Source organism: Nestor notabilis, unplaced genomic scaffold, assembly GCF_000696875.1.
Source record: "Nestor notabilis isolate BGI_N333 unplaced genomic scaffold, ASM69687v1 scaffold10, whole genome shotgun sequence".
NCBI lineage: Eukaryota > Metazoa > Chordata > Aves > Psittaciformes > Psittacidae > Nestor > Nestor notabilis.
In genome coordinates this window covers 1-20,383 of record NW_009910383.1, presented here as the reverse complement: position 1 = coordinate 20,383, position 20,383 = coordinate 1, and the positions used below count along the sequence as shown (strand labels likewise).

The following is a 20,383-nucleotide window of genomic DNA, read 5'->3' as shown; positions in this document are numbered from 1 at the left end:
GGAAAGAAACATTTCTGAAATAGTTAACAAAAATGAGCCCATTCTGGAGCCCACATGATTCCCCAGGATAAGTCACTCCATTGTTATCATGCTTGGATGAATAGGTAAGATGCTAGTCCTGCTTGAACCCAGAGTAATTTAAGCAAATTACTTTTCTGTCTCGCTTTAGTCATTAGGAAAATGGGTATTAACACATCTACCTCACTGTTGTGCTATTAGTCTTTAAATGTTCATAAAGTGTTCTATCAATGCAAAATACCGTAATCATATAATCTACATACAGTAACGCAATCAGCAAAGCATAGCTACTTTGAAGACCCTGAATTCTTCAAATTATGTGCATCTGGTACAGTACAGTTCTCCACTGTGATGTTTTTAATTTTAGCCACACTCGGGAGGAGAAACAAGAAATACAGATTAAAAGCCCATCCAAAAGTACCCCTCCACCACACCTAACATGAACTAAACACATTGATATCACTGTGGTTCATTTAACAGTGCCCCCATGCTAGGTTTTTCTGGGGGTACAAAGCTTTTTTAAATGCAAAGCTACATCCATCTGTGGAGACACAATTAATTGTTGATTTACTCAAGTCCAGCTTGAGGTCGTCCTCTCTTTACAGGTGGTTTGACTATCCTGCCATATGAACAAAGGGCATTTCATGGTGGCTCACTCAAGAAGCGTATATGAATTTTTCACTTTACACTTTCATTGAAGCATCTCAATTACAAACGTACCCTGTGCAGTCTAAGTAAAGAAAATTATGCATTTTCACTCCCCAAAAAAATAAATGTAACAATAGTCAATCAATTGATTTGACTGACTCAGATACAGCATTCCTGGCAGTAATTATTTGCGTGTACTTCCTCAAACTTCATCCAAAGGTTAGCACTGAATCAGAAATACGTGGAAAAAGCCCCAACCACCCCCTTCAGGAAAAAATCAATTTCTAGTCACCCAGAGGAGGGATTTAATTTATTATATGTGATTTTAAAAGAAGTACTTTATGATTCACCATTCTGACTGAAACAAAGCTGGAAAGCAGTAAGGTTTTGGACATTTTTCTACTGGTATAGCTATTCAGCTTTCCTATGGATATGCATATTTGAAAACATTAAGTAACAATTCACAAGCAATCACATTTAGATTTATAGACATTTTCAGCTTACTGGTAAAAAGATCATTACCTGTGATGGATCATTTGCGGTCAAGTTTCTCCCCAGTACATTTTGTTTCAGTGCAAACCCACTGTTTCTCATCTCCGCTATTAGCTCCGAGGGGTGCATTGATGGCCCTGTTCACAAAAATCACAGTTTGAATGTATCATTTATATCTCTCTACCTTTTTTGGACTCCACAGTAGGAATTCAGCTGAAGCTTTGTTAAGTAAAATCACAGCTAAATCAACTCAATAATCTTCTGCTGAGCAAATAATCAGATATGATTTTCTAAAACAGCAGTCTGGAGATTCAGAATAGAAAATAATTGCATTTTTCTTTAAGTACAAGGGGATTCTCTTATGTAACTTTGCCATGTTGAAAACAATATATTTAGGTAAATCTGGAATATATTTTTATTATAGTAAAAAAGCACAGGAAACCTAAAAAAGCACATTAAATAAGACTTCTAGGTACCTTCTCTCCCTTAAAACAACAGGAAAATGCTCTTCTAATATGTCACTAATAAGGCATTCTTCATAATGATACAGATTTTTGAACTTGAATGTAAAAAGTCATCATTATTTGAAACTCAGTATACGTATGGAATATAAACAAATACATGAAAAAATTATCTACGTCTTTATTTATGCTAGGTACATCCAGGTATGTTGGGTCTCAAGGCTGTTACCTCCTCAGAGATTTCTGGTTTATCAGCTGTATGTTGCACTAGAGTAGGTGTCTGGGATTAGGCACGTGTTATCTTTCTTTACAAACATCTAACTAGGAGTAAAATATGGGATGTATTTTGGGTCATTCAGACTTGACTGCATAATTTATAACCCCTGTAACTCACTCTTTAATTGAATCGAATACCTGTGATCATCAAAACTTCATGTCCAGTTAGGCACTTTTTCTTCACCCTAAACATATGCTCTTTCGCTAGGTCGCTTTCACTAGATTTCCTTACTAGTTCATTCATGAACCTTCCTGTCAATGAATTAGCACAACTGTGTAAGGTAAATCTAAACTAGAAGGAGTCTAAAATAGAGCATGGAGCACTTCAGTAAACTAACTGTATATTATAAGATTAACTAGTCTTACGAAACATACTGATTCTGCTTTGTGGTTTTAAGAGTTTCTTAGTTACTCTCAGGTTTTTAACGCAGAATAGTATGGAAAGTAAAGGAAGATTTTTACTATTAAAAATATATGGAAAGTAAAACAGCACTGTCTCAAAAACTGTTAGCTTCAACGATGTCTTAGTTTTCCCATGTAATACACTGCATACAGACAGGCCTATATGTATAGCAAGAAGGAAGAAAAGAAAACCTTGCAAATGGTTTAAGAAGCCCCTGTATTACTTTCTTTTTACAAGTCCCTCTTTTCAAATGAGCTACCTTACAGGTTTTCCTTGTGTTCACCTATTTATTGAGTAGGGGGTTACTCCCATCCCCTCCCTCTAGACTTTACCAAAAGTATTTTTTCTTCTTACATGTTACAGTGTAACTGTAAGCTCACTGATAGTTGATGAATGTAGACGGGCTTTAGCATCTACATTTTTTGCTTATTTCAAATTTGTAACCCTTCTCTGCTTGCTCAAATCTACCATGGCTGCAGCCAAAACTGACATTAGACAGAAACCTAACAACAGAACTTGGTACCAGTAGATGTCTTGTTTTGCAAAAGCAACATAAACCAGTCATGCAAGTCAGTCAAATACCCTGTATGAGGAAGCCAAATGAAGACAAAGTGTAGAGTCATGAAAGAAGATTTCACCATACCAAAGAAACCATTTGACCAGACTGAAGCCTGGAACACCACTACTACACAAAGGCAGTAAAAGCATTGCCTAACAGAGTAACCCAACTAATTTTTCAGGTATTCCCCCTTCAGTGTCTCAGCACTGTACACATTTTGATGTGTACTGGCTACCTATTCTCCTTAGCACGATCAGATAAACAGATGAATACAACTTGTCCCTGTCTATACAGGAGATTTGCAAAAGAACTAAGACAGAAGCCCTAACTTTGTGGTTCTACAGAAGGACTACAGGCAGAATCTAGACCAGATAGGCATAAAGGCATACTGGCCTTCAACAGTACAATTCAACATCATTTTCCAGAAACAAGTATTTCAGGTATATTTTGTGCACAGCACTGGAAAAAGGTAAGCAAAACCACTTCCTCTTTTACTTACAATGAATGCACAGTACTACTAATTTCTGTGCATTTGTGCCCAGCGGGTGTCAGTCGTGCTGTATCACACCGATCCATGCAAGTGAACAAGAGACCTATCGGAGTGCTGCTCCAGCTGGGATCCAACACATAACTGCATGCAAACTTCTGAGCTAGCTTCCACATGCTTTTTAGAGATGAAATCAACACAAGGTTTAAAAAGCAAAACCACAGGTAAGCTTAGGAGGAAAACAAGGCAGGCAAAAAAATATGAAAAATTACATGACTTTTATTTCCTTCTTTGTCAGTGGTGTCAGAGATGTTCATAGCTCCAGCTACAATATTCTAGTCACAACATGGCACTACCATGACAAGGACAGTTAACAAATCCACGTTATTCCTGTTTTGTGCATGTATACAAGCTACATCACATGCACCTACAGAACCTTGAGACTAAAGCAGTTTATAAGACAAATTATTCCTGTTTAGGTCTCCCTTTAATTACAAGGGAATCAGCAATTTAGCTTCAGCCTAGCTTGTAAGGAGCTGCAAGAATCTCCATGAAGATTTATTAGGTACATGATTTTTACTGTAACTGAAGGTTTTAGACAACACCAGGAAATGAGATTCAGAAAATAAACGCTGCCCATAAATAGAAAGAGAGTCAAAACACAGTGTTATTTCAGAACCCTCCAGGCACGACACAAGCACACCGTCCACTATGGTTGATTACAGAGTACTCTATAAGCATTGTGTGACCTTTGCAGTTCAAAAAACATGAACATTTTTGAGAGGATGACACAGGTGAACAGCCAATGCCACTGAACTTCTCAGTGCTGTCATCTGCTGAACGATGACACCAAGACTGCATAGCTACCTCTGCTCAGGTAGCAATGCTAGGCTGCAGTAGGGAGAAGACAGTATCTAATCTGGGAAGTCTAAAGAGAGTGTTTTCTATCTGGCTACAAGGCCAAAAGGTTTAATTAAAACACTGTATTTTACAATGGCTGCAGAGCTTATAGTAAAGTTCTACTACTATCTACTTTCTTCAACACAGCAAGAATCAAGAGAATTTTTATTCTCACAATTAAACTCCTTTGCTTGGAATCACAGGAATCAACACTTGGTGACTTTCTTTTCCCTTCCATGCCACAACAGACTGCTTTTGATTTATACTTTAATGATTTTTGATAAGCAGATCTAATTTTCTCTGAAATACCAGTAATAATTTGAAGTGTCCCAGGACTCCTGGGCACAGCTATTCCATGTGACAGCTCTGGGGCTTGTAACACGCTTCTTTTTGGGCTGCTTCTTCACAGTGTCCTAAAAGATGTTACGTGCTTAAATGTGCAAACAAATGATCACGTTCCCATTTCCACACTGTAAGTAAGTAAGTGTGGAAGCAAGGGATTTCTCCTGGCCAATACAAACGAGGGAGACAAAAATGTAAAAGCAACTCCAAACACTGAGCGTCATTTAACAGAGGTTTGAAAAACTCAATTTCTCAGAAGCATCCCTGGCTTCCTTACTTAGGAGCCAAAGCTTGTATCTTGGAGCCACCAGTACACTGGTTGGTAGAGGGCCTCTTCCTCTGTTTTGTGAATTGGCTCAGGAGTCCTGCTTCTTGGAGATGTGACTATGTCCCGTGTGATCAAACTTGGTTTGCCTGGTAAGCCAAAGAGGTCAATCTTTTCAGCCTTTGGGTTATGACTACACTTATGTCATCACCCTCCAAGATCTTCAGACAAAGCAGAACTAAGTATTACCTGATAGCCAGCCATTTTCACCTGGCTAAGTTCCAACTAAGTCATAGACTGTAAAACAGATGGTAAGATTGAGCTGAGAGGCTCTCAGCTGGTTAAATTTTGGGAACTGTTGTTAGCTAACTACTCTTGAACAGCACCCATCAACTTGCAAAAAAATCACTCCTGCATCAGGCACCAAAGAATATTTTGTGTAGTATGAAAACTGATGGCTTCAGGGATGCCTTCCTTACGGACTTGTGAGAGCATCTGTGATCAAACTACCTGCGTGATTTCATGCAGGGGAAAACATCTGGAGATGACATTATGCCATGAGTTGACAGAACATTAGATACAGGAATCCTGTAAAAATAGCTGAATGTTACAACTTCTGACAAGTAGTCTCTCAGCATTCATCCATCAGCAAGCTAAAAATAAGTTCAAAGTTACAACGTTTCATCATCTGTTTCTTATTCTTTCTGAAACAAGTCAAATACAGTACCTTGCTATTTTTGAATCTGACTGTCAAGCTTATTTTCTGGAATTTACATTTTGATAGGGGAAAAAAAGAAAAGAAAAAAACCTTTAGAACTTTCCCAGATGACACTTGCTTAAAACTAAAACATTTATCTGCTTTAAAATTAAGTCACAGTCTTGGAAAAGCTTTTTACCATATAGTGGAATTAATTGCACACTGATATCATACTTATTTTTATGCATTGAGACAACTGACAACTTGTTAAGTTTTCTTCAGCTGCAGGTACTTAAGATTATATTAAGGGCTTGCACAAAAGAGGTTCCATAGTTAAAGACCCATCAAAGGATTTTTAAATTTTTTTTTCATGGCTTTTATAATTCTTAAGAAAGTGTTGTCAAGCAAATAGGCTACAGCTTCTTCCTGCTTCTTAATTCCCACAGAAGTTCTTGCTTCATTAATTCTGTGTTATCTTCTATTTAAGATATTAAGGAAAAAATCCAGATAGTTCAGCTAAATCAGAGTCAGGGTGCAAAAACTGGACACTCAAACCATTCAGTAAAGTATGAAAAGAAGGATTTTAGTCTTCACAAAGTACAACCTGAGTACAACCTTAGCTTGACTGCTGTTGGTGCACCTACATAGTATTTGTACAATTAAATAAACAGAAGAGCTGTAAATAGATTTTTTTTTTCTTCTGAAGCCTATATGAGCATCAATTATACTGGATTAGAGAAGGGTAACACACTAGGATTTCTACAACATATTGTAAATGTCTTTTTTTTAACAAACAGAGATCACACTGATTTCTTATTGCACTTAATTGAGATCTATTTAACAGAATCAGTTCTGCTTCTACCAAACAACCAGGGAGGAAATACAATTCTGGATTTCAGTTACCTAAATGCCTAGTTTACAGCAAGCTCTCCCACCCTGCACTACTGCCCCCACTCCCAGCTCAGAAACAAGAGAAACCCATAGCTGCAATTAATATTTGATTCTTTCTGTACTGCTCCTGAAGCTACAAATACAGAACGTACATAACATGCTGTTCTTTGCCAGAGTGTTTCCTCTAAGGAGCTTGGGCACAGGAGAACAGTGCTAGCTGTAATGCACCATCTAGCAGGTCTCCATTAAAACATCTAAAGCATGTTTTTCAAGTTATCCAGTATTAGAGAACAGTATGCTAAAACCTCCTCTCTAGCGATTGTGATGATTAAATACCACTTTTTCTGCACCGGTTTCAGTGGCAGTAAAGACAGACCATAATGTTATGATTGCCAGTATCATCAAAAATAGCAGTTTTAATTCCATCTACTCCTGATGCACAATCTTGACAGTATCTGCTCAATTTATTGATAAAAGCTTTCACTGCTGTCACCAGTGCAGATGAGCAAAGTGAATTATTCTTTGCAATCAATTAAGTTTTAAATGGATTTTTATTTGGAATACATAGAGAAAGCAAAGGGATAAGAAACAGTAATAATGTAACCACTATTCCCACCTGTGGCAGGGGAAATTACAGTAACCAGTTGTACTTAAGATAGTGGCAGTTATGCATTGTTATGAAATGAAATAGACTACTCAGTATAAAACTTACTGGAAAATGCAGTATATTCTTCATGATATTGTTTTAATTAAAACTTTTTTAACCTTTATTTTAACTAACACCCATCTTGTGCATCATTAAAACTGAACATTTAGAATAAGGCTTTTCTAGAGATTCCCCTTCCTGAGAATGTCTTCTAGTGTGGGACATCTTTCAGTTTATAGATGTGATGATATTAACCTAAAAATATTCCCATCATCATACCATCACCCTTCGGACTTGGTAATGGAGGTGTAATCTATGTGAACCTGAACGTAAACAAAGCACACTTGTGTATCTGCTGTCAATTCGCCAGTACATGTCACACTCAGTATACTCCACTTTGTTTAAAAATTAATTCATGAATGAAGGACAAGATACTTTCAAGGCTTATCCTTTATTACTACATATTTTTTGTTAACAAAGCAGGCCTAAAGCATGTTGTCTTCGCTTCGTTCTTATATACGTCTTGGACAACATGACATCATAACTCTTCCAAATGGAAGTTTGATTTTCTGTGTAAAAGTGATAACTAAAGCCATGCTCTGCTGCAGAAAAAGAACTAACTACTCCAGGGAGTACGCAAACAGCTCTTCCACATTAACAATGTTTCCAAAAACCATTCTGCTGGTGGGTTTCAGTTTAGCACACAATCACAGAGGATGAATATACTCGCAATTCAGAATGCTGCCTTCTCTGGGTGGTAGCAAAGGCATAACGCATCATGCAAGGCTTTTTAGGTTTTGCTTTAAAAGAGTAACTAACTTTAAAATTAGCATAGATGGTTCTGTCAATACATCCATGCACTTTCTCTGCAGAGTTTTGTGTGTCTTTTTCTCATGTGGCTTAAAAGGAAATTGAACAAAAATGGAAAAAAAAAAAAAGACATCACAGACTGAGCCTAATCACACTGTATCATCTGTGAACTTTTACTGCAGTTATGACAGTGATAGGAAGAGGCATTTATTTATCTAAAGGACAAAGAACTATTATCAAAATTATGTGATCATGATCCTGGTTATGAAGAATGTAGCAAATTTATGCTGCCTCCACTAATTCAGATCATTGATCATTTTTTTTACTGATAATTTTCCCATCCATTTCAGAGATGACTGCATTCAGACCATATTTACACTTCAAAGCAACTGCTGCAGTTGGCATTGAGAGAAATCAATGAATAAAAAAACTCTGCCTTTTAATTAGCTCTTCTTCAGAGGGTCTGCAGTTGCACTGAATTTAACACTTTGCACAGAATTTCAGTATAATTTGCCATGCCTTTGCCATTGGGTATTTCAGAGAAACCAGAGTTTCCTTTTGACTTTTTGTTTTTGAGTAGTAAAACCCATTAAACATTATCAAACAGCTTTAGGAATCCATATTTATTGCTTCAATGCTAGGCACAAGACTTCTAATAGAAATCTGTATTTTATGCATTCACACCAAATACAGAGGCTTCTGAAACATAAATAGAGGATTATTCTAAAATATGAGAGTTAACTATGTGAAGATTTAGTTAAGGTTCCTACTGTTCACAATCAAAGGTCTCAGCTGCAGATCATAAAGGAAGGTTTCGTACACTGTATGTTTCTACAGATGACCATTTATACAAATATTCACAGTTAACATATTCAAATACCTTTTCTTTGTTATTGTAGATTCAAGTGAACATAAATCAATTTCTGCATTCCTGATACAATGCAGATTTTTACCTATTTGGAAATAAAAAATATCATATTTGTCACTAAAAAAATGTAACAAGATCTATACATAATATAACATAGATTTCCTTTTTTGATGTCTCCATATGACTGATTAATTTCAGTGATTACTATGGGATTTCACCCAAAAGCTAAATATCAGATGAACATACTAAGTGATAGACTGATGAAAATTATCACCACAATTAGTTTAAGGGCACTGAGGCAGTGAAGAAAGAGGACACAGACTGTAGGAGCTGATAATGAGTCCTTAGAAGGCTGCATTTGCACAGACATACCTAGAGTTTCTTTCTCTTTGTAGACCATAAGACACTAGATGCATACACATGTTGCTCCGTTACATTTTTACCATTTTTGCCTGAATTTTCCACAACACGCTGATCACTTCACAGTATTCTATTTCTCCTTGGCATTTTCACTGGACAGATCACATACAGAGCCAGCTGGCTGTAAATCATTCAAAGTAGCCCATAGCAGAGAAGGATGCCCAGCACTCTCCAGGCTTAGGTTTCATAGACCAAGAGCTTAAGAACCATTTTTAATCTTACCATCCCACTTCTAACTATGCCATTCATGAAATTACCTCCCCATCTGAGACACTTGCTAAGATACTTACAACAGGTTATTTGTTAAAAAACCCAGATACTTAAAGTTGTAAGCATTTAAGCTTTCACATTTTTTTATCAGTCCCAACTCCTCAACCCTCACTGAGTAAGACAGATTGCTTGTGGGTAAAAAAATAATATAAAGAATAATACTGATTCAAAAATTAGTACTGAGTTTGTCCTAACTTTACCTGACCAAGAAAACTGCAATCAATTTTGAAGTAAAATAACAGTATGACTTCAAAGCATTTGCACAGAAAACCTACCAGTCTCTGCTCTAATAAAGTCAAAGGCTTTCAGGCTTCACAGAAAATAAAGGTACTGAAAAGCACATAAATCAACAGATGCTGCTGTTTAATGATAAAAAAGGATTGTAAAAACAGGCAAACTTTTCGATACTAGCGATCTGGGGTTGTTTTGCTGGTATATATTACGTATTTTATACATGCACATATAGACAGTGACACATGAAGTCAGAACCACAACTGATATTTTCATCTTGTCTGAAATCTCGAAGTTAGGATTTTATCAGTAAAAACCCCTGTAAATCAGTTTAGCCAGAGAAGCATTTTGATTGCCTAATTTTGCTTTGTAAAGGAGAAATAAATCTTATAAGTTGGTCCCCGTAAGCCTCACAGCTGGAATATTCTAACACTACTTTGCAGTATCCAGTGATCAAAGTAAGTTACTTTCTATCTAAAACTAAGAATTTCATAATGGAAATAATGCAACACCAGGGGGTGCAGTTATCATGAAATAATTACACTCCTGGGAGATTACAGACAAGGCTGTACCCCAGGGGTGTGATTATCCCATGATAACCACATCCACTGAAATTGCCTTATTGCAAAAATAATCTCTATTCACTGGTGAGATATTATTCAATAGGTGCTTTTTAACGGTAAGATTATTATTTTTTTTTTGTGTGAATTACCAGCTAGATTAGTGAAATGGTCCCAGAAGCAAAATAACCAAGCCACCATGCCTAAGTTAAGGCACTGACTGCGATTATTTTTGTTTGCTGGAGCGCTGCAGTGTATGTCAGATCTTGAAAGACAAGCAGTCTCTTCTCACAGAGCGCAGTTCTGTGCCACAGACATGCATTCACCTTGCAGCAGCTCCACCTGAGTGAACTCAAGCCCATGAGTGGTCTTTGCATAGTAGATATTCAACACAGTCCACACCAGAAATTGCCATCAGTTTATGTGCAGAGGAAGATTACAACACAGTCTTCACGTAAGATTCTAAGACAAGTATCCTTCTGCTGAAATAAGAGAATCACAGCTTTTAGAATTTATGGGGAAGAAAATGTCTGTATTGGTGGTTATTTTATGATGTGATGTCCTGGGTTCAGCTACAGCAGTCATTTTGTCTCCTTCTTAGTAGCTGGTGCAGTGCTGTGTTTTTGACTTTCAGTCTGGGAACAACGCTGATAACACCGATGTTTTTAGTTGTTGCTAAGTAATGTTTACTCTGACCAAGGACTTTCTCAGTCTCATGCTTTGCCAGAGAGGAGGGGAAGCCAGGAGGAAGCAGAGGCAGGACACCTGACCCAAACTGGCCAAAGGGGTATTCCATAGCACAGCACGTCATGCCCAGTATATAAACTGGGGAGAGTTACCCGGAAGGCCCAGATCGCTGCTCGGGTCGGGCTGGGTATCGGTCGGCGGGTGGTGAGCGGTTGTGTCCTTTTCCCTTGTTATTCCTCTTATCATTATTACTGGTAGCAGTAGTGGTTTGTATTATACCTTAGTTACTGGAGAGCTGTTATCTCAACTCGTGGGAGTTACATTCCTTCGATGCTCCTCCCCATCCCTCCGGGAGCGGGGGGAGGAAGGAAAAGGGGGGGAGTGAGCGAGCGGCTGCGTGGTTCCAAGTTGCCGGCTGGGTTTGAACCACGACATGTGATTAAAGAAAAAAAAAAAGTTTGTAGGTGATCAATAACTCTTCTTTTTCCTCACAGAGAACCAGAGCAGCAACTTTACGTAATACAACTAAATCAGACACAGGAGTTCCGTTTTCATTCGTTTGAACTCAAACATTTCCCCTGAGGCTGAAAAAACATAGTCTCAGTCCAAACAAGACATTTTGGTTTGCTCTCTGAAGCAGGAAAAAATTACAACAAAACACAAACTGCATTTTTATCAAGTGCTCTTGAATTTGGCTTCTGCACTACTTAAACTTTTCTTCAATTCAAGAAAGAAGTCTACGTACTACTGAAACTCACTGATTTGGGCATTTGAACAAACCACCCAACCAACCCCATTAATTCCTGGGGTTTTGTTAAATGGAAGTTATCTTCAACTAAGACCTTTGAAGGCCCAGTTCTTGGACGAAGCAAGAAGGATGGGGAAAGGCTGCTCTTGCTGTGTTTAACTCAGTAATTTGGTTATCGTAATAATATTACCTTCATTTTCTGTCAAAAGCTTTTGTTTTAGACCAAGGAGGAAGATGAAAATGTCCCTCCAATTAGGCAAGTGGCAATGCTTGCATGAAGATTTGTTAGCAACACTATGGCTACCACTGTTTGTACTGCTTTTTGGTTGGGATAAAGTTAATTTTTTTCACAGTAGCTTGCATGTGGCTGTGTTTTGAGGTAGTGCTGAAAACAGCGTTGATAATTCAGGGATGTTTTAGTTATTGCTGAATAGTGCTTGGTCAGCATTAAGGCCTTTTCTGCTTCTCATGCTGTCCCACCAGCAAGAAGGCTGGGGCTGCACAAGAAGTAGGGAGGGGGCACAGCTGGAATACTTGACCTCAACTGGCAAGAGCTATATCCCACACCATAGGACTTCATGCTCAGCATATAAAGACAGGGGAAGAAGTAGGAATGGGGGATGTTCAGAGTTAGGGCATTTGTCTTCCCAAGTAACCACTATGCATGGTGGAGCCCAGCTTTCCTGGAGATGACTGAACACCTACCTGCCAATGGGAAGTAGCAAATGAATTCCTGATTTTGCTTTACCTCATTAAACTGTCTCTCTTAACCCATGAGTTTCCCCACCTTCACCATTCTGATTCTCTCCCCCATCCTGCTGTGGGGGAGTGAGCAAGTGCTCTGGGGCTGAGCTGCCTACCTGGGCTAAACCACCTTGTTTCCTTTCTCACTCAACTAACTCTGTTTGGTAATGTTTCTGAGAGCAGTCACCCTTCTATAAGGGATGTTTTTAAAGACTTCAAAGTTATTATGTGATGGAATTCAGTCATGAGTCTAATTAGTATATAATAAACTTCTCCTGTGGTTCCTAAACTTTTACGTATAAGGTGTTTCCGTCCTTTACAGCAGAACATCTGAAGTTCCTACATCCTCTTTTGTGGACAGAAATACATTTGGGTAAATACAGTAAGACAGCAATGAACAAAACAACACACAGGAAATTAGTCTGACTTTATGTGTGTTTCTCTAAAGCAAAAGAAGAAGGTTCAGAAAAACAAGGCCTGTTGAAAGTTTCCTACAGGGAAGCCAGACCATTTCTTAAAAGCTGTGTCTGCAGAAATTAGCGATGCCAATGTCCTTACAGTACCAGATTCAGAACCATGAGGCCAAGGGTTCCCAAGCACTGACTGCTTAGAGATTCATTACCAGCCAAGATGCTTTGCAGTGCAGGGACTAGCATCTTCCAACACTGTGCTGATGCACGGTGTGCTCTGACAAGGGAGAACGTTTCCAAACTTTGAAGAATCCTAAGCTATATCTAACTAGTGTAACTACTATACTTCATGAAAGAACTGGAGTCCAGTTTGCACTAGATTTTATTTATTGTAAATAAATTGTACTAAAATTTTATTCCTTATTATATCTGTAGTTCTCGGATGTACCCCTCCATTTATGAGACAGTATTTATATTTCAATTTCCTGACACACAGGCTAGGAACAAGCTTTCAAAGATGACTTTCTACATATACAGTTACTTCCTGACCTTTGAAAGTATTATTTGCTCTAAAAATTTAGCTCAGCATTTGTCAAGAGCTGATTGCAAACATTTTTTTTTTAAACACATTTATCTATTAACACTCCCAATCAAATAAATTAAATACACATTTCAGACTTGCTGTATACCATAACCAATCAGTCCCTATCCCTGAAAACCTTATTAATTGTTCTCTTCAGAGACATGTTTTCTTCTAAAAATGAACAAACTGCTTCTGGAAATTGTTCTTTGGAGTTCAGACCTTAGCAGACAAGTGGTTTCATAATTTACATATATATACTTACTGATAATCATAATGAATGAAAACTCTTGACTATTTACATGGGTTTTATCAGTTTTCTAAGCATAAGACGACACTTATTTGCGATACATGGTGGGGGAGTGTGAAGATGGGTGGGAAACAATCCAAGCGCTTTTGGTTTGTTTGGTTTTTTTTTAAACCTAATCATAAAGGTTTCATAAAAAGATATTATATCATTACAAGTCTCTCTCTCTCACAAAGCAGTATTTTCTGCAGGTCTAGCCAATCTAAAGAATAGTGTGGCAACAGACATGTTTGCAGTACTATAAAATAATCAGAAAATACTTAGCAATTTAGTCTAGAGACACAAAAGCAGCTTTGGAGTGCATGCAATTACTGATAAAGAGAAGCAGGAATTAACAGAGCTTGAGGAGATGTCTTGTACAGACAAACAGAAGAAGGTCCTTAGAGGAGGATACCAATTCAGCATTAGGGCTAGCAACAAAGCATTGAGTAAAAGTAATGAGAAGAAACAAAGAGCCATAAAGAGAAACCGTCAAGACAAGATTACATTGTTGGGGGGTGTTGATCTGAACATTGTAGAATTTGTCTTTTTAATGTTGCAGTGTCTTGGTAGGAAATGTAAAAACACTGTTTTACCCTCAGTGTAGGTTAGTATTACAGACCTAACTGCAGATCTGCAGCACTGTAACGACTGGGTACAATTATCAGCAATGCAAAAATAATTACTTACTCCCATCCCAGAAAACACAGGACTGTCGTCAGGGTTTAGTTAACTCCCCCCCCCGCCCCAAGTTTTCTTTTAAATGTGTGATGTAAGCTTTAATATGCCATGTAGATGAATCATGAGTCTTAAGAGGATCAGTGAATTCAATAACTTGTGTTCTCACTTAACTGTAGTGCTTCATTTACATACATGGAATTTCCAGAAGGTGTCAAGGGAGCATAATTTAGCTTGTTATTAAATCAGATGAAGTTTTAGAAAAGCTGATGAAAGGATTGTATTCCTGGGGTTAGAAAAACCAGGCAACCTTTCATATGATGATCTAATTAATGATATTACCACTTCTTATAAGCCTTGTATCTGCTATTAAATCAAGAACTTAAAATTGTTTTAAACTTTACCTACAGTGTTTTTACATAGTTTCCCTGAAAGAAAGAAAACGTATCAGTATCATTACAGCTGACTATTCAAATCCAGGAACAGCGTCTTACAAATTATATATACAAACCCTGATCTGACACCCACCCCTACGCCCTGAAATCCTTCCTCAGCCTATGAAAAAGTCTGTGCTCAGCACAGAACACTCTAAGTTCCAGAGTGGAAAATGAGAGGGCATTGGCACAGTCTGAGAACATCTAAGTAATTTTACAGCACTGTACTTCATACAAAATTCATCATCTGTGCTAAATCCTTCTCTTTAGGCTTAGAAAGATGGTTTGGAAAGCTACCCAGAGAACATTTATCTGACTAGGAAACATCCACAGCAGTGAAACGTTGCCTACACCTAGATAGTTCAGTTAGGTTTGAAACAAGCAGTTAGCCTTATATTGACACTGCAAAGTGTCTGTCTTACACTGTTATGCGTGAACATTTTCAAGGTTGTGCAAGCATGTACAAACACTTTCTGCTTTCCTAGCCAAACATCAAAAATTTATCCATTTGAACTGAGGGGGAAAGCAAGTTCTGCAGCACAAAAGCATATCTGGCATGCAAGAGCTGCACAATACAATTCTACCACCACTGAATGCTCCAAGCACAATTTCTTCTAAGATAAGAATGATGCAAGAAAATAATTCAATGTTATAACCTACTGGAAAAGAAAGGCTAAGAACGTCAACTACAGGATGGCTAATACAGTGGTATAATAATCAGACAGTGCCTAAAAGCAGGGGAGTGCAAGAGGCACCATCTCCTTTAACTTCAGTCTTCCAGGACTCAGCTCAAAAAAATGACATATCCAGGTAATCTAATTCTGAAAAGCAAGATTGTTGGTAGGCTAAATATGGAATAAAACTAAGAGCTACTACATAAAACAGATAACCTGAGGGAAGACAGAAGAAACTAGGTATTATTAAGCGTGCAACTGCAATGGCATCCCTGCAAAACTGAATACACAACATGGCACGTGTTCTTAAAGCACAGCTCAGCAAGGCTGAAGATTCACTCATGTTACCAAGCATTTCTTTAGCGTGTCACAATTTTATGAATCTTAAAAGTGTTACAACTTACTGAAAATGAAATATTGTAGGTAAAAACCAGATTAAATTTGAATCTTTATGTAGAATCATAGAACAGGGTTAGAAAGGACCTTAAGATCATCTAGTTCCAACCCTGTGCCACAGGCAGGGACACTTCACAGTAGAACACCCACTTTAAATCCCATCTAACACTGCATGACTTCAAGTAATAGGAAAGCTAATACAGGAAAAAAATAGAAAATGCAGCTCAGGAAGCAACAAGAAGCCAGCTGAAAAGGAAACCGGGCATTTGGAAATCTAGGTTTCAATTGCTTGTCCACTTACAGAAGCAAAATTACATACATAAAACAACCCCAAACCTCTCTTTTTTTCCAAGCAATTCTCAAAGATATGCTGATACAATTCCGGCTTTTCTGAACAGTTTGCCTGAATCTGAACTGGGACAGTCTTAGATGATCTATTACAGGTTTTTTCATTTGTGACACAAATATTTCATGCTGACACACACAATCTCATTGCGGCTTCTCAATTTTTGCCACAGATAGAATCAAAGCAACGGTCTTTACGGCATCATTTTAGAATGCGTTACTAATTAGAAAATTAACTCCCTGTCATTTGAAATAATTAACTTGACATTGTGGATCCTACTTATCAACTCTTTGAAATATTGAAACTTAAACCTCTTGGAATTAAACATGATGAATTCCCCAAAAGTTCCTAACCAGCACCTTTAAGAGACATTCACTGCCTACCTGAACCATCAGTGGAGACAGAGCTCGCGTTAATTCCAGACAGGCCAAATAAGGGACATTCTCGGTCAGTGTTTACATGGCCCCACTTGTGGCATTTAATACACCTCACATTCCGCACCTAAAAGGAACAAAAAGAATAAAAATAAAAAAATTGACATAATTTAGTTAACAACATAGTTTAACATTTACAGAAATGTCTGTTATTAGGCATAAAAGAAGCTTTTAAATTCCCTGAGAAACAGATGATAGAATTAAGAGAGTTCATGTGAATGTTGCAGTTAGACAATATTTGAAATATACCCAAGACGTCTACAGAGTGAAATTTATGTAACTTGCCTGGATACCAAATGGCTGATCTCTGATGTTCATATCATCCTTAGCGTATCTGTTACACAAACACAAAAGAAAACAAATACTCAGTTTACATTATTTTTTAAACCATCATATACAAAACGATCTTTGACTGTTAAGTGTGTATCCATTTCAGAGATATATTTCCAATAGCATTAGTTTTAATGTGTTTCAAAGACAGACGTAAAATTCAAACAAGAACTTAAGCTTATCAAGGCAATAGTTCCAGGTTTATAGGTTTTACTAATTAACTGCCAGGATATGATGAGAATATACAGGAGACCTGCTCAGAAATAAAATGGGGAGAGAAAGGGGAAAAAAAAAAAAAAAAAAAAAAAGAAGAGAAAAGGATCAGAAAGTTAGGTAATAAGAAATATATTTATTCAGATAAAATCCAGACATCTTACTTCTCTCGTGGGGCGACTTTTTGCCATTCAAATTTGTATTCTGTCTCTCCTTCTTGCTGTAAAACAGAAAACATGGCAGGTTTGATGGTTTTTTTTCCCCAGTACATTACAAGTAAGTAGGAAGAAGACAAAGAAATGATGTAATGAAATACCTCTTTAGTTTCCTCTTGGAATTTTCAGAAATCATGGAAGGAAAAGAAATAATATGTTACTCAGACATGTAAAACACAGCTAGTGCCTAAGTTGGAGACAAAACATTTTGTTTACAATAATAGTGCAAATACTCAGAAAGTAAATTTATTTAAATAGAGCATGCATATAAACAATCAGCATCTAGTATATGGTTACAAATCCTGTGAAACAAGAATCATCTTTTAAAACTACATTGATTTGACATACAAATACAAAAAAACCTTTTTTTTTTAATTCAAAAGTAGCAGCAACACTTTATTTTAAAATTTAAAAAGAAGAGGTTTTAGCAAAAATCACTAGTTTAAAATTGGATTTGCTCTAAGCGTAAAGGATTAATTTAAGAGCTTTACAAATAATTGCACAAGGTTGCTCTACGAGAATGTGCTCCTCCAAGCATTTCCCAGGGTTTTCATGCAAATGGGAAAGATGCATTTTAAAGGGAACATGTTTTCTTTTAACGGGAGTACATTTTCTTAGCTCTGCACTTATATTCAGATTTCCCTAAAACTGGCTGATGTAAGTATGCACGGGGTAGTTATTAACTTCTGTTTATGAATCTACTAAAAACAGTCACAGTCACAGCTAGAGAGTCAGGTCAGACAGCATTTCTGACTAAAGAATCTCAGTATTTATTATTTATAAAACTTCAACTAATTAATTATTGCTTGGGTATTTCCTGTACATGATGTGCATCAAGCTGACTTACAGGCAGAAATTTAAGCAAAAGTAAATCTGCCAAAATACAGGTTTGTGTGGTCTGAGTCATCGCCTCGGTAAGGCGTAGTTCTCCTCATCCAATGGCCTTAAAACTGGCTACAGAAACACCTCTGATCAAGGACAGTATTTCGGCTGTTGCCAGGAAAGGTATTTTGTCTTTCTTTTTCCCTTCACATTGAGCTGTTGCTTAAAAACTCCCCAGCCATTCTCAGTCTGAAAGTATTGCGAGATTAAAATTACTACATGCTTACAGTATGTAATAATATTAGTATGTAATAGTATTACATACTACATACTATGTAATAGTATTCCGTACTATGATCAAAATTATCACATCCTCTGTATTCCCAGAGGAAGAACTAGAAATAATGAACACATTATTTTAAAATAAAAGACATTGTGCTTATTTCTTGAGAAGGTTTTTAGCTCTGCAGTACTGTCTGCTCACGATGAGGAAACCACAGTACCTTTCTTTGCTCCAGGTGGGGCCTCATACATGAAATTAAGCCCATTCTTCACACGCTCATCCCCCATAAGCAATCTAAATAAAAAGGATAGAGTTTGGGGTATTATTTATATTAAAAAAAAAAGTGCAGCAGGAAATTGTTACAATAACTGGCAATTTTTCATTTGTTAACTTGAGTAACAAAAGTTGAGTGCCAAAAAACCTGAGACCAGCCAATACTTTTTAATTTTCCACTGAATACCAAAACCCATACATTTCAATCACAACTGAAACATAACTGTTTCCACAGAATTATGAAAGACAGATTTGTTCAGCCTGGAGAAGAGAAGGCTCCAGGGCGACCTTATGAGTCTTCCAATACCTAAAAGGGTCTACAAGAAACGCGGAGAGGGACTTTTTACAAGAGCACATAGTGATAGAACAAGGAGAAATGGCTTTAAGCTGACAGAGGGGAGATTTAGATTTGAAATTAGGAGAAAATTCTTCACTATGAGGGTGCTGAGGCGCTGGCACAGGGTGCCCAGAGAAGCTGTGGCTGCCCCATCCCTGGCAGTGTTCAAGGCCAGGTTGGATGGGGCTTGGAGCAACCTGGTCTAGTGGAAGGTGTCCCTGCCATGGCAGGGATGTTGGAACTACATAAGCTTTAAAGTCCCTTCCAAACCAAACCATTCTATGATTCTATAAAATATATTGTTATACAAGGTTACCTGCTGTTCTGTGCAACACAACATATTTTGAAATGAATTAGAAGACACACACAAGCCACATTAAAGTTCTTGTGACCTCTGGTTAATCAGACACTGATTTATGAGTTACTGGCCTCTCCTACTACCACAGTCAATGAGAAGCAGCATTCCAAATAACTCACAATACATTCTTCACTGCCATGAAAACAAGAAGAAATGGGAAGAAGTGCGTGATCTTATGCCCGTTCTCACCTGTTATCATAGGATTCCTGTTCTTTCAGATACTGTTGCATTAATTCTTCTTGTTTCTTCTTATCATATGATATTTTCTGTTCTGCCATCCATACCTAGTTAAAGCAAGTAAGTTTCTAGTTTAAACAAATACAAAACCCACCACTAAGTATATTCATGTATAAATATTTAACTGGCTTAATCTATTGAAAACACTTAATTCCCATTCTAATCACATAAAATATACTATTTTCATCCGGCATTTCAGCAAATGAGCTTCACAGAAGCAGTGTGATTTTTATAAGCTACAACTCCAATAAGATGTAAGAACTGAAAATACACCAGAAAATTTAGTAACTTAAGGGAAAAGCAGGCTCAGAAGACACTCTGGTTGTGCCCCTGTCTTTCCCATGGCGACACTTCCTCACCGGAGGTCTCACAGCCTCCAAATCCCAGTTCTGGGAAAGAGAGACCTGGAATCAGGTCAAGACAGGTGTGAAATACCGGGAGAACACGGGCACGCCGCGGCAGTTTCGCTGTGCGGTGTCTGGTTCTCATCCAGAGAACCACGACTGTGACAGCGGAGGCAGGAAGAGGGGTTACGGCACCGGTGAGCGAGTAAACCTCAACTTCAACTGTCTCCTCGCTTTTCTCCCTGCCTCTTCCTTCCCCCAGCCCCAGCCCCAGCCCCAGTCCCACCTCAGGAAAGCCGACATGCCCTTG

General features: G+C 37.7%; 1 protein-coding gene across 1 annotated transcript in view; it reads right to left on the bottom strand.

Moving 5' to 3' along the window:
- CIR1 (corepressor interacting with RBPJ, 1) overlaps nt 1-19,772 on the bottom strand; it is a 23,475-nt gene extending 3,703 nt beyond the window's left edge. The window contains exons 1-7 of the mRNA XM_010009659.1: nt 19,682-19,772; nt 18,745-18,818; nt 17,521-17,534; nt 17,369-17,424; nt 16,947-16,995; nt 16,611-16,728; nt 1,189-1,295 (exon numbers count right to left, since the gene is read on the bottom strand). Of these exons, the coding sequence (XP_010007961.1) occupies nt 1,189-1,295; nt 16,611-16,728; nt 16,947-16,995; nt 17,369-17,424; nt 17,521-17,534; nt 18,745-18,818; nt 19,682-19,770 (507 nt within the window). The 5' untranslated portion in view covers nt 19,771-19,772. The remainder of the gene's footprint in view (nt 1-1,188; nt 1,296-16,610; nt 16,729-16,946; nt 16,996-17,368; nt 17,425-17,520; nt 17,535-18,744; nt 18,819-19,681) is intronic.
- Between the last annotated feature and the right edge of the window lie 611 nt (nt 19,773-20,383).